The sequence below is a fragment of the Pholis gunnellus genome (genome assembly GCF_910591455.1).
Source record: "Pholis gunnellus genome assembly, chromosome: 2".
Taxonomy (NCBI): domain Eukaryota; kingdom Metazoa; phylum Chordata; class Actinopteri; order Perciformes; family Pholidae; genus Pholis; species Pholis gunnellus.
Window position 1 is genome coordinate 13,491,279 of NC_136536.1, and position 13,848 is coordinate 13,505,126.

General features: G+C 43.6%; 2 protein-coding genes across 3 annotated transcripts in view; one reads left to right on the plus strand and one right to left on the minus strand.

Moving 5' to 3' along the window:
• Positions 1-10,212, plus strand: part of arhgef25a (Rho guanine nucleotide exchange factor (GEF) 25a) — a 29,028-nt gene extending 18,816 nt beyond the window's left edge. Inside the window, exons 4-16 of one of the 2 annotated variants that reach the window (XM_079180820.1) lie at positions 1,030-1,154; positions 1,553-1,619; positions 2,304-2,407; positions 2,629-2,698; positions 4,219-4,308; positions 4,850-4,942; positions 5,397-5,447; positions 5,560-5,637; positions 5,767-5,958; positions 6,121-6,301; positions 6,784-7,013; positions 7,251-7,385; positions 8,259-10,212. In XM_079180820.1, the coding sequence (XP_079036946.1) occupies positions 1,030-1,154; positions 1,553-1,619; positions 2,304-2,407; positions 2,629-2,698; positions 4,219-4,308; positions 4,850-4,942; positions 5,397-5,447; positions 5,560-5,637; positions 5,767-5,958; positions 6,121-6,301; positions 6,784-7,013; positions 7,251-7,385; positions 8,259-8,384 (1,542 nt within the window). In that variant the 3' untranslated portion in view covers positions 8,385-10,212. The remainder of the gene's footprint in view (positions 1-1,029; positions 1,155-1,552; positions 1,620-2,303; positions 2,408-2,628; positions 2,699-4,218; positions 4,309-4,849; positions 4,943-5,396; positions 5,448-5,559; positions 5,638-5,766; positions 5,959-6,120; positions 6,302-6,783; positions 7,014-7,250; positions 7,386-8,258) is intronic. The other variant, XM_079180821.1, reaches the window with a different exon arrangement.
• Positions 10,213-12,057: 1,845 nt separating this feature from the next.
• On the minus strand, positions 12,058-13,609 carry sp5l (Sp5 transcription factor-like; the record flags this gene model as incomplete). Its single annotated transcript, XM_079179623.1, has 2 exons — positions 13,466-13,609; positions 12,058-13,098 (listed from the first exon to the last, which is right to left on the minus strand). Exons 1-2 carry the CDS (start codon positions 13,517-13,519, stop codon positions 12,058-12,060), a joined length of 1,095 nt encoding a protein of 364 aa, XP_079035749.1. The 5' UTR covers positions 13,520-13,609.
• Between the last annotated feature and the right edge of the window lie 239 nt (positions 13,610-13,848).

The window sequence follows — 13,848 nt, forward strand, 5'->3', positions numbered from 1 at the left end:
TTTTCCACTTGCTCATATGTCTATCTATCTGATCAATGTAGCCTATTTATTTCTCCATGGGGCAGCCGCCTGCCAGGGGATTAGCTGTATGTCTGTGTATGTGTTTAAGGTGGGGAGGTTCTGCTTGACTAGGACAATTGGACATGGGGATCTAGGTGAGGACAGACGGCTGCTCCTATAAGTTTACACAGTCAGGAGAGAGTGATAGCATAAAAAGAAACCGCTGAGTAGCAAGGCTAAAAATAGAGGGAAAAACTTTTGTAAGCATACAATTGAACAGAAGGATGCCTGTGAGTCATTGTACGACCATATGTGGCATACGTGTGAGAAATAGGCCACACAAACATGCCGGTCTTGTGTATCTATTGACTTAGTGATGATTTTAATCTTTGCAGGCTTTGTTTCCACGTGCACAATGACTCTATATTCGCACCAGGACACAGGAAATTATATCAATTCCAGGAAAAAGCATGAATAGGAGGCCATGTACAGTATATAATGCATGAACACAATCTATTAGATCACAGTAACCTTGGGTTTATCCTGCGTGCATTTCTATTGGTTTTAGTAGATGCAGAAATAGAAGAAAAAAGACAGTGTGATGTATTTACATATTGGTTTAAATCCTCAGGTGGCAAAATAGGAAATATATAACTTATTAATTCACACGTAAATCAGAAAGGTAATTGCCAGCGGGCGATCAGTAATTGTACTTCATAGCTTTATTTGTCATCGAGCCTGTTGTTCCTCCAACTGTTTATCTTTTAATCTCTTTCTCTCCATCAATCTGTGGCCGACGTGCACAGCTCGGACCATTAACGGTGACAATCTGAATCTGATCTTCTTATCCTTCAATCTCTGTTCCTCGTGTCTCTCTGCTCTTTCTGGTCACCTTGGCAACCTGCATCATTATCATCTCTCTCTTGCTCTTTATCTCCCTTCGCTTTCTTTTTTCCTGGCATGATCCCCATTACTGCCAATGGATCTTTGATAAACAGTTTCTCTATCCGTCTGTCTCTGTCTCCTCAGGACACTCAGTCCACCAGTGTTTTGCAAGATGACAGCGGCTCTGTCTTGATGGATGACACCTCCAGCCAATGGTCAGCTGCGGCTGACACTGAAGAGGAGAGGAGGAGTGCCTTAGAGAAAAGCATGTATGTTTTTTATCAATGTAAAGAACCAAACGCATCATTTATCTCCCATGATAATCCTCATGGCAGCCCTATGCTAGTCATCGTTATCAATTTTTAAAAAGTAGGTGAGTGTAAACTTTCCCAATAGAATTAAGCCTATTTGCGTGTTCAGTTGATCTGTTACGCTTAAAAGTCTCTATAGGTTACTCTAATTAACTGAATATATTTAATGGAAAATGAACCAGTTGAAAACTGTCTCCATTTTCCTTTTTAACTTTTCCAGGAAACTTCCTACACAATTACAATGTCCTGTCCTTATTAGGAAAATCATTAGGAAAATGGGACGCATTTTTAGCAGTGTGCAAAATACATTTGGTAGCATAACTAACACTAATCTTCCTTTTTTTGTATCTTTACAGGTATGTACTGAAGGAGCTCATTGAGACAGAGAAGCACTACGTGGTGGACTTGGGGCTCATAGTGGAGGTAAACACACAATCTGCCCTGACAGAGAAGAGAGAATTGACTGTGCATCCCAATACCTATACTACCATATTATTTAGCATGTCCCAATACATAGTATGTGAAATGCAGTATGCTAAAATATAAATGTCCTACTGCATCCGGTCGCAGTGCTTTTCTGGCCATTTTGACCCACAATCCTCTGCACAGCAGATATACGAGCAAGAGGGTCAAAGTTCAAGTTGCCATGTTATGACAAAGAAGTATGTCCCAATTGAATGCATACCGCATGCAACAGTACATACTCTGTAAGGGCAGCTGCAGTATGTACTAAAAGTAAAAAAAGTATGTGATCTGGAGCTGTTTGTCATTCACCCAGTCTGTCAGAGACGGCCCTAAATCCTCATCATATTTCCTCCACTTTCCTCCATCCCGCTGTCTCCAGTTTTAAGCAGATTTTGTGAATTATTAGCTTGAAGGGTATTATGTTGCAAGGCAATCCATCTTACGGGTGTTTTTAATAGATGGAGTTATTTTGGTTCAGAGAAGAATTATTGCCATCTGAAAGTTAATAAAAACTCAGTATCAGCTGCTGTGTGATTGTTGCGGTGTGCGATAACAATCTAGGTGTATTTACTGGTGTTATTCAGAGCCAGGTGTTATTGTTGGTGTGAAAAGACGTCAGCGGTTCTGTTATTTCCATTGCAGGGCTACATGGCCACAATGCACTCCAAAGGTATGCCGGAGGACATGAAGGGAAAAGACAAGATTGTTTTTGGGAACATTCACCAAATATTTGACTGGCATAAAGAGTAAGTCTCAGATTTTTTTAAATGGACTACATTTGATTTGAAAAAACAAAACGTGTTTGCAGCTGCATTCAAAGCGAAAGACAAACTGATTTGCAGAGTATTGTGTTTGTGTCCTGAGTGGAGGACAAAGGAACAATGGGTCAGGAGACAAATCTGATCTTCCGTTTTGGGGATGATTGTGCTTGTGTGTGTGTGTGTGTGTGTATGTTTTCTCTCTGTAGCTACTTCCTGGGAGAGCTGGAGAAGTGTATAGCAGAGCCAGAGAGGCTGGCTCAGCTCTTCATTAAACATGTGAGTATGTATAGACACACACACACACACACACACACACACACACACACACACACACACACACACACACACACACACACACACACACACACACACACACACACACACACACACACACGTCAGTGGAAGTGTCTGGGTCTGCTTCCTTGTGCTGTTTGGCGTGAGGGTAAATAGAACTAAGAAAACATGCCGAGCTCCTGTTTATCTTATGCTGTACCTCTCTCCCTCTCTCTCAACTAACTGCCAGCGTCTCTTCTTCCACTTCCCTGTTACTGATACGTCTCAGTCCAGGCTGTGTTTTTACAACAGCGCACACGGCAACCCCTCACATACACAAAAACGACACACTGGCCGATTTTTCAGTCTGGGCTGAACTGCTCAGGAAACAGCAGGGAAAAAACAGCTAGAAAAGACAACATGAATAAGACGAGGAATAACAAAACCTCAGCTTTCGCTCTTTGATACGAAGGCTTTTTTCCACCCAAAACGGCGACCGACGTCTTCCTACATACCCTGGCTCAAGAATGAAGGCGAAGCGCTGCATGCATAGAAAGATTCACTGTGAAGTCTATTGTTCTTAGAATAGAATAGAGCCTGAGTTAGGATAGGGGTCACACGGCTTATACGGGGAGCAAAATTAGATTTATGTATATTGGTTAAGTGGTGGCACATGCAGACTAAGCAGACATGATGGATAATTTGACCAACTTGTCTTTTGTATCTTGCCTGAAGATGATTAAGTTAAATGTCTGTGTCTCTCTTTTGTATATTCACTCTCTCTGTCTGAAGCTCTTTTAACAATCCAATAAGGCTCAGCCCATTGGATAATTAACTTAAAAAAGCCTGCGGTGGAATAAAGAAACTTAACTTAATCTAAGCATAGTGTCAAACTTTGAAAACAAGCAGACTGGGAACATGGCCCTAATGAAAAGCAGAAAGCCCAATCTGCTTTTAACAAGGGCTGTGTTACCAATATGCAAACATGGGTGTGCGCTCACTCACGCACATGCAACATATAAACACCTGTAAACATGCAGCCACACTAGTACACTGAAAGCTGGTCGTCGGGCTGAGCTCCTATTTCACATGCAGCCATATTCTGCTGTGTTACACGATGTCCATATTCAGGTGGAGCAGCTCACTGGTCTCCAGGTTACAGAGCCATGCAGCTCGTTGCTAGGTACAGCCTTATATCGGCAGTCTCTCAAAGGCTCAGGTTTCCCTGAGTGTAACCTGGGTGAATTATATATAACCTGATGCTCATCTACATGTAACTCCATAAAGGCTCTCAGCCACATCTGCGCTCCCATGCCAATTAGCCACAGAAGAGTAAGCGCTAACCAGACAGGGCCAGCTTCAAAGGACCCGCACTCTGAGACAAATCATTATTGCTCTGCTCAGGGACACAGACATTGATTGTTGAGGTTTTTCATTTATCTGTATATTTTCCACTGTGTTACTAATTTGTACCAAAAGTTCAACTCAATGGTTTTTCAACGAGATGTTTGTTTGGATTGTAGGAGAGGCGTCTGCATATGTACGTTGTGTACTGTCAGAACAAGCCCAAGTCGGAGCATATCGTATCGGAGTATATTGAGACTTACTTTGAGGTGAGTACCTCTTTCTTTGATTGAGCGATCAATATTTAGTTTGCTTTCCGTCTATGAATGTCAAAAAATAGGGAAAAATGTCCTGGAGTCAACAAGCAAATTCTCACACATGCTGACGCCAGCAAATATTTGAGCTTTTACATGATTGACTTAAATTATTATTTAATTATGAAAGTAGTTTTTACTATGTTTATGTTGAACTACTTATTGATACAGGACAAACACTTGCCTACTAATGATAGAGCAGTCACCTGCCACTCAGGCCTGTAATTAATAAGCCCTTAGGTATGCATGGTTGTTCTAAGTGTCCCTGTACAATATATTATACATGGCCATGTGGGTGTCTTTTCAGATGCCATTTATTATTCAAATTGTAATCAGTTCCTATTCATTGAGAATAAACACAACACTAATAGACAAATGGTATAAACCCTGTGATAAACTGTTTTAGAGGGATTATATTGGTCATTAGCTGCTGTGGTGTGTGCTGTGGCTGCCATGTTGACTGATGTTGTGTTGTTGTGTCCGTCTCCGCTGACAGGAGATGCGGCAGCAGCTGGGCCACAGGCTGCAGCTCAACGACCTGCTGATCAAACCTGTCCAGAGGATCATGAAGTACCAGCTGCTGCTCAAGGTGAAAAGCAGGGCACTGCGTTGCTGTTGATCACACACACACACACACACACACACACACACACACACTGGTGCAGCTGTCTGACACACAGCAGGTTCAGTCACAGTATTGTAAACATACAAGCACGCACAAAAACACACACACACACACACACACTGCTTTGTACAAAAAACGGCCGCATCTGTTCAGGCTACTTTCCAGTCAAAGAGGAAGAGGCAAATTACATGATAAGATTATTACCATAGGATTTAAACAATAATATGTGAAAGCCTTTGAAGATGATCATAAAATGACATCCTTGGTATAACATTTTGCCTAAATATAAAACTTTGCCCTTTGGCATTCAAATGAAAGATGGGTTCAACACCCATAAACACTCCTCCAGATGCCCTCACCTTACTCTGAGCAGTAAACCCGGAATACTCTGGTGAACATGCTGTGTTTATTTGAGCAGGACTTCCTGAAGTATTACACCAAAGCTGGGATGGACACAGAGGAGTTGGAGGTGGGTGTCCTGATTCATAAATATAAGGTTTAAAGTGTTGATTTGTGTGTGCAAAGCCCTACTTTTTGTACTAGTATTCTTTGTAACAAACTCACTTTGGTCTTTTAAACAGAAAGCAGTAGAAGTGATGTGCTTTGTGCCAAAACGTTGCAATGACATGATGAATGTGGGCAGACTACAAGGCTTCGAGGTACGTCTCGGGAATTTAGACCATCCTTCAAAGTCTTCAAACTATTTCTCATGCCGACTATTCAGCCCAAGAAAATCAAACCGTAACCACTTCCTCGGTTTATTGTGTTTATCTTTGCCGTGGTACCAGGGGAAGATCACAGCCCAGGGAAAGCTGCTCCAGCAAGACACCTTTACTGTGACCGAGCAGGACAGTGGTTTCTTGTCCCGAGCCAAGGAAAGACGGATCTTCCTGTTCGAGCAGCTGGTCATCTTCAGTGAGCCAATCGACAGGAAGAAAGGTTTCTCGCTCCCTGGATACATCTTTAAGAACAGCATCAAGGTGGGCTGAGCCTCAGTGAATTCAGATCAGATACAGAGGATGTTTTTGCAAAATAAAATACCACAAAATTCCCAGAGCAGGGACTTTTTAGAGGGTTGCATTTAACAAGCAACCCGGCTGGATGGACTCCTACAAATGCTAATCAGATGCGATATGTTCCAGGTGAGCTGCCTAGGGGTGGAGCCCAGTGTGGACGGTGATGACGCCCGCTTTGTGGTGACATCGCGCAACCCTGATGGAAGTGTGGTGCGCTTCCAGTTGCAGGCCTCCTCCTCTGAGATCTGCAGGGCCTGGGTCAATGACGTGGTTCAGATCTTGGAAAGCCAGCGCAACTTCCTCAATGGTCAGTCCCGGCTGAACTATGCCACATCACCCCTGATCTATAAAACATTTGTTTGATGAGATGATTTGTTTGTTTGACCATGTAGTCTTGTCTTGTCTTATCAGCCTTTTTCTGGGTGGAAATGAACTTTCATACTTTTTAACCTCTTTTTTAAGGCTTTTTGACAGGCATCCTTATTTGTGCAACACGGACACAACTAACGCTTTACTGTAACCCCCATACATAGCATTATAAGCACTATACAAACCTTTAATACAATATTGATAACACATTATCAGGTAGTTGTCAGCTAATTGAAGTGTTAATTAATCATAACTCATCCTGTGGGTATCCAGAAGTGGAGGCTGATGTATACATAGATAATGAACAACGTTATAGTAGAACACAGTTGTAATATGCAAAATGTGTCTTCATAGGAGAAGTTCATTCAAGAACTAGGCACAGAGTTTTATTAGAACTGTCTTTGTTCCTTTGTCTTTCAGCCTTACAGTCACCTATTGAGTACCAGCGACGAGAGAACAAGTCTAACAGCCTGGGCCGCAGCATGAGGCCCCCTTTGTCTGCTGCCAGTGCCCTGAGGCCACACTCTTCTGCCTCTATTGACCGTCATAAGCTGCCCTCCCTTCACTCTCACAACACCTCCCTGCCCACGCTCTACCTGCCCAGCCAAGGCCAGGGCAGAGGAGCCAGCGAGACATACTCACTGCGGGACGTAGGTTTCTTTAGCTGTCTCTTTCTCTGCCCTATAATGGGACACCGTTCTGCAATAACAATCAACTCAAACACAGTATTTCTATTTATAAGACACTGGCAGGCCTGCTTATCTCTTAAGCTTTTTTGGCCACGAGACTGGTCTGTTGCACAAATGGGATAACAAAAAACCGCAAATGGTATTGTGTGCATGCACTATGGTGTTGGTGAGTGACCTACCTGTTGTTTGCATCTGCAGCCCACTGTGGTCCAGCCATGCCCTGCTGACTCCCACACTGTTTCTCCGTCACATGTCCAACTGGGCTTCGCTGATCAACCAAACTGTCAAGCTGTGTCAAACGGGCTGTACACACCTACCACACCAAGCGCACAGGTAGAGTATATGCATGCATTCAGAGACTAAGCCGTCTATGTAGCAGCCTCAATGTTACATTTAAAAGGTCATTATTTTGCACATCGCTGGACGTGGTGAAAAGTCATTATTCATCACAGCGTTGGGAAAATGAATGACAAAACAAGCCACAGGAAGATCACCCCCGGGAAATACTGGGCCATTGTACAACATCTAACAATTATTACAATGTGCTCATTAAGGGTAATTAAAAGATGAAAGACTTCAGTAAATGGGAACCATTTATTTAGACACATACAGGGAAGGGATTTGTCGAGTCATTAAAAGAGTTATTTCTCCCCCTATTGGATGAAAAAGGAATATTGTACTTGTTTCAGTTAGTTGAATATAAAGAAGGGACATTCTTACAGCTCAGTGTATTGCACAAAATATGCCATTTACCATGTCAGGCCTTTCTGCCCTTGCTTTGAAGTTTTAACCATCTGGCTTGTCAACAATGGGAACATCTTGTTGTTGGACTTTAAATTACCATTAGCGAGGTCTCCTGTCATCAGTTGCTGTTATCGTCAGTGAGGCTCAGTTGTCGTTCTCCACCCCCTCCCCCTCCCCCCCCCCCCTCCCCCCCCCACCCCCCCCCTCCCCTCAGGCTGACGAGGAAGTCAGAGATGCCAGATCAAAGCCAGATAATCGTTTCCCGTACTTGTGCTGGGATGAATAGATGGAACCTTGGCCATTTCTTTTTAGACTGTGGCTTTAAAATAATTCCAAGGTTTTATTTATACTGTTACTGTTTGGTGTAAAAGTTTAAAAAAAGATATATTTATTCGTAGATATGTGAGTGCAGTACATGAAAGTACTTTATATCTGTGTGATGAACGTTCCCTCCATCCCCAGCAGAGAGCAGGAGAGGGCTGCCGAAGGGGTCAGGCTGCTGATGCTGGAAGCCAGGCTTCACTGTCGGGCCCCTTAGCTGGACGACGCCCGAGCAATCTGGCTCAGCTAGCAGAGGATGATCTTTGAACTCTGTTGCCATCTGTCTCCTGGGTCAAGAGGACAGCAGCTAACGCCGCAGCTGTGGAGACAAGAAGACTTGTCTACTGTCTGTTAATGCCAGGCAGAACCCTCACCTGGTTCAGTGGTGATTTCTGGAGGATTCTTAAGGAACATATGAAGGAATTATGGGCTGCAACTATAACATGACTTTGCTCCTGTTGTTAGAGGGCCATTCAATGGGAGGTGACTAACCTTGGCCACCTCGAATGTACATGAACAGCACCCAGTGAGATGTTTCTGGGTTCAGAGTAAAAAAAACTCAAAGGACACTCAGTGCTTTTTACCTTTTTGAGAGTTTGTACACCATACTCTTCTCTTTTTCAAAGGGCAAGGGGAATATGTTTTAAGACATATCCATTCCTAATTGGGGCGGTCACTGGAGTTACGTGTGTGCCTGAATGTATCTTTATGCAAAGATGGGTGAATGTGTTTGAGTGCATGAGAGTGTGCAAGTAGTGGCCGTGGCACCTCTCGTATCCGCTGGTAAATTTCCTTGATCAAGTTTTGTTTTCCTGGTTCCCCATTGTGAAGACTAGTACATTTTGTCATTCCCCTGCTGACAACTGAGTTTGCTGTTTGTGTCGACAAGAATGGAAAAGGCAGAACACTTGATGTGAAAAAGCCACGAGGACTTTGCTCACTTGAATTTCAAATGAAAGTGAAGAACTTTCTGTCTTGCCACAGTGTCGGGAGCCCCTGTGCGCTCTCTTATTCTGTTTGACCGACCCTTGTTTGATCTGGACAAAAAGAAAGGTGTGAGGGAGCCCCCTGGAGGTTCTCTGCAAGTATGACGTCACTTCTGAATACTTCAGATCTTTGGGCAACTCCAGAGGAGTTGCGAGATACAGTAGGTGCATTCAAAGGGACTGCTGTGCTGACCCAAAGTGTTGCATGCAACGTCTCCTTGGTGGTTGACTTTCTTTACAGGCCCGAAGAGTGCTTGTGGTTTGGGGGGGCACTTGTCCTTAAAAGTGCATTGGTTTAAAATAATACAAATTGTTTTATTAGTCCACTGTTGTCATGTCATGGCTGTGCACCATTTCTATAATAGCTTTTAGCTTTTGCCCTCATGGACTAAATACTGTACAGTGCATACCATAAAGGCAATCATACATTTCCACTTGTAAGATGAAGTACGGCCCAGATATGCCAAGAAGTGTTACCGTTTCACTTGGTTAAAATGAAGGATGATATGTTGCTTGATAAACAGAGTGATGCTGATGAATCTGCATGCTCCCTCTTCCTCAGACAACAGTGCCAAAAAAAGCAGCTCACCACTCAAACGTTTCATGCTCTTACTAATTTCAGTTTGCCACAACTTACAAAACAATCATAGACATTTGTGTTACTATCTTGATTTTTAATGTCTAAGTGACAAAAAGAGGAGAGAGGAGTAGATGGAGACGGCTATCCTGTCAATATCAGGTCAGTTCTGCTCTGTGGCCAGTAGAGGTCCCCACAAGGCTTTCACTTTCAGTTTAAGATCACACAGCTGCACCAAAGATCTATAGGCCTCATATTTCAGTGCTCACAATGACGCTAAAGCTGCTCAATAATCTGTCCGAAACACCATTAATTACACAAAATAAACTGAGATGTGAGTGGAGCCATCTCACAGAATCCATCTGCAGTTAATGTGAACTGGTGTGTTTTCATGGGAACGACTGATCAGACAGTGTTTCTTTAATACAAAATAATACCACTACAGAGAACCAAAAGCAAGGACATAAAACCAGGAGAGGGTTGGTTAATGCCATGTACGACTGAGTAGAAACTGTTGTATAATATCAAATAAAAAGTGTCTTTTTGAAACTGTGTGCAGTGTTTGTTTTTCTCTAATCTGTTGATTAAAATAGATGTGCATCTAATGTCTACAGAGACTTATCTCTGCTGTATTGAGGATTTTTTTTTTGAATACTGTACGTTCTATGTAACCCCTCATGACGACTAATGCTGTCATCCTTTTACATTCTCACAGTGTGCTCATTTCTTATTAAATGAATTAATAATGCATCTTCAGTATTATTTTTGCTGTAGACCCAATGGAAGTCCTCAGACTCCACTTTTAGGGAGCCTCTGAAGGAGACAAAGGCAAAGCACTTTGCTTGCTGTGGCATCCCCCTTGCCGAAAGTTCAAACAGGATTAAAAACAAAGAGAAGAAACCCCTGGATGAGCAGACATCTGGTTGGCTGGCCTTTGAATAAAGCCCCATTCTGGGCAGTAAAGCAGGGCCGATCGTAACACGGCTGTGATATATGGAGGCTGGGGACGGAGGGGGGGGGGGGGGGGGGGGGGGGGTATAAACTTTCACAAGGGTGCAAAATCAAAGGGAGTTCCTGTCACCACTGAGGGGGTCTCAGCAACAGGGGTCCCATTCACGGGGAATTCCTCTCCAGTGCCCTCTGTTGCATCTGTTGACTCAATCTTCTCCATTGAGAGAAAGAAAACACTAATTAAAAGCCACATGACTGTGAACTTGATTGCAGCAGGCGAGACAAACAGCCCCATCAATGGATTGAGTATTTACTTTGAGGTGTGAAAATCTTTGAACAGCCCACCATGTTCGGGCTTCTTTAGGAGCTTCTTCCTTCAAGCCAACAACACAATGAGCAGCATTTGTATTCTGAAAGCAATCAAATTATCATTTAAATAAAATGTTGGATCTTAAGGAGCTCCGGGGCATTAGACATTCACACGATTACTGAATGAGCTAAGAGGGTTAAAACCATTGTCTCTCACAGTCAATCCGAGATATTTACTTCACAATCAGTCGCCAAGATGTAAGAACATAACATTATTAGAAGCAGGGGAATTGTTTCAGCAAGGACAATGTTTATTCAAATTTACATGCGGCCATAACCTCAATAAAATTGTTAATGATATTTGTACATAATTTACAAAGAATTGAAACATTTAAAATGTTTGCTGATCTGGAGCAACGGTGCTTCACATGACTGCTTAGACAAGATAAATCTGTAGATCAAAGACTTACATTTCAAAAAAGATCCCTACCTTAAAGCTGACAAATGAGGGTGTTTTGGAATAAAAATCGAATTAACAGCGACAGAAGCATATTTCCATTCTGAACCTGTTAACAAGGGCAGGAAGGAGTTTTTTTCCGCAACCCTTAGCTGTACTAAGGCATACATTTATTTTGAACATAATATGGACAACATATTAAGATAAACCTTGCGGGATTTCTCTCAATTCTGTTACATCCTTCTCAAAATATTTACAAAATGAATGCAGAAAATGTTTCGATTTTTCACATCAGTTGAAATTGTATAAATTTAAAATGAATTTGAATCTTAAATTGTTAAAGGCATAACATTTGTTTTGTTTCGGGGGGAATCTGGTTGTGTGGCATTACACGGAATTCAGCAAAACTCTCACAATATCACTGATAAAGGCTTCAAGTATCCTTTAAAGGTGCCTCAACCAGCACACAATTACTTTTATTAAAAATGGTCTTCAAATGTATTTTTATTGGACTACTTGAAGTCAAAAGTCAGGGCTTTGACAAGAGAAGATTTCCGGGCAGCTTGAGGCTCACCCTTGAGTGCAAACCTATGGCAGTAAGTGTAAGTCACACAGTCTGTTCATTGTTGAATATTATTTTTGAATGATGGATCGCAGAGATTACTCTCTCTTAATATTGGTGAGCAGAGGGTCCGAGCTCTGTGAAGGCTGCCCAGACCGGCTCTTCCTGGTCTGGTGGGTCTTGACGTGTTTGGAGAGGTGGTCACTCCTCATGAACCTCTTGCCGCACTGCTGGCACCCAAAGCGCTTCTCTCCGGTGTGTGTGCGGAGGTGCCGCTGTAGCTCGTCTGAACGGGTGAAGCTTTTACCACAAAAGAGCCAGTTGCAGATGAAGGGCCTCTCCCCGGCATGCCAGCGCAGATGTGCCTTGAGGTGAGAGGTCTTCTTGTACACTTTGCCACACTCTGGAATGTGGCAGATGTGCAGTCTCTTCTTTCCGAACTCTAACCCCCCACCATTCGCCTGACAGTTGGGGCATTTGCAGCGGCGGCAGCGGCGTGTGGAGCTCAGAAGGCCCTTGGAGGTGCCTTGGAGAAGAGCAGCTATCTGGGGCTGGTGGCCCAAAACCAGCTGTCTGCCTAGGGAGAAGGGATGGTTGGTGGGGGGGGCGTTGGTTTGGGGTAGGCTCCACCACTGCTGTCCTTCGTCCACATGGCCTCCAGGCAGGTGGTGCCTGGCCGAGGAGTTCTGGATGAAGCTGGGGAAGTTTTGTCCCATACTGGTGTGCTGAGGATAATAGGGGCCGGTGGCCTGCGGCTGCGAAGACAGCACTTTGACAGGGGAGAGTTCGAAGGAGTAGGAAGAGGGAGGTTCAGCTGGAGGGGTGAGAGGCAGCTCATGGTGGTGGTGATGATGGGGGTGATGATGATGATGGTGACCCAGACCAGGCTGCATGTGTCCCGGGAACTGCACCTTAGGCACTGTGAAGGTCATCTGGTGTGTGCTGAGGGCTGTGCTGGGCGCCATGTCGTTGCTCCAGAGCTGGAACATTCCTGATGTGGCGCTGACGGTGCTTTCGTAGGGGAACTGGGAGCCTTCTGAGCCCATAGCGCCTCCAACCTGCCAGGCCTGGCTACAGGTGGTGGCCAGGAAGGAGAGGGCGTTGGGTGCTCCCTCTGGAGACGAGCTGGGCGTCCGGTCCTGAGTGGTGATACACAAAACATACATCATAAGTCACCTATTGGATAACTAAAAGTTTTAAATCTACATTCCTTTTAATAATAATTAAAAAAATTACATTATATAAAAATATAATGTAAAATATATGTAACCCAAAGAGTTTAAACGATTAAATTTATCTTTGTCCTGATATCGTTTATTCTAACTTGCCTCTTTTTCTATTATCTGTTGTTTTTAAAAAAATACTTTTACCACTAAAACAAGTTTGATTATGTTCACACAGTTCACACAGTTCACACAGCACGCGAAGCATATTCATTCATTACGCACAAGTTGCGGAGTTTTCACTCCACGTGCAATGCGTCAGAAAGATAAATATACAACAAACCTGTAAAAAGGTGTGTAAAAAGTTGTCAGTCCTTTGTATCGCCAGCGCAGCCATCTGTCCTCGCGCTCCTCCACGCACCTGCAACACGAACTGCGCCGAGAGGCGAAGACGTACAAAGTCTAAACTACAGCTCGGAGCGCAGAAGAAAAAAGATGCTCACATTCGGGTGTCGGATGACTGAGACACTTTGGCAGAGTACACTGTGAAATCCCGCGTCATTCAAATGTCCCTCAGTCCACTACGTGAATACTTCTAGTGTGGTAGCAGTCCAGATCATGTAGTGTTGAAGCAGCCGAGGATGACCGTCCGAAGTTAGAAGCAGAGTGGCGCGCAGTAAATCCTTGCGATCATCTCAAAGGCGCCTGAGCTGCATCTTCTCTTTA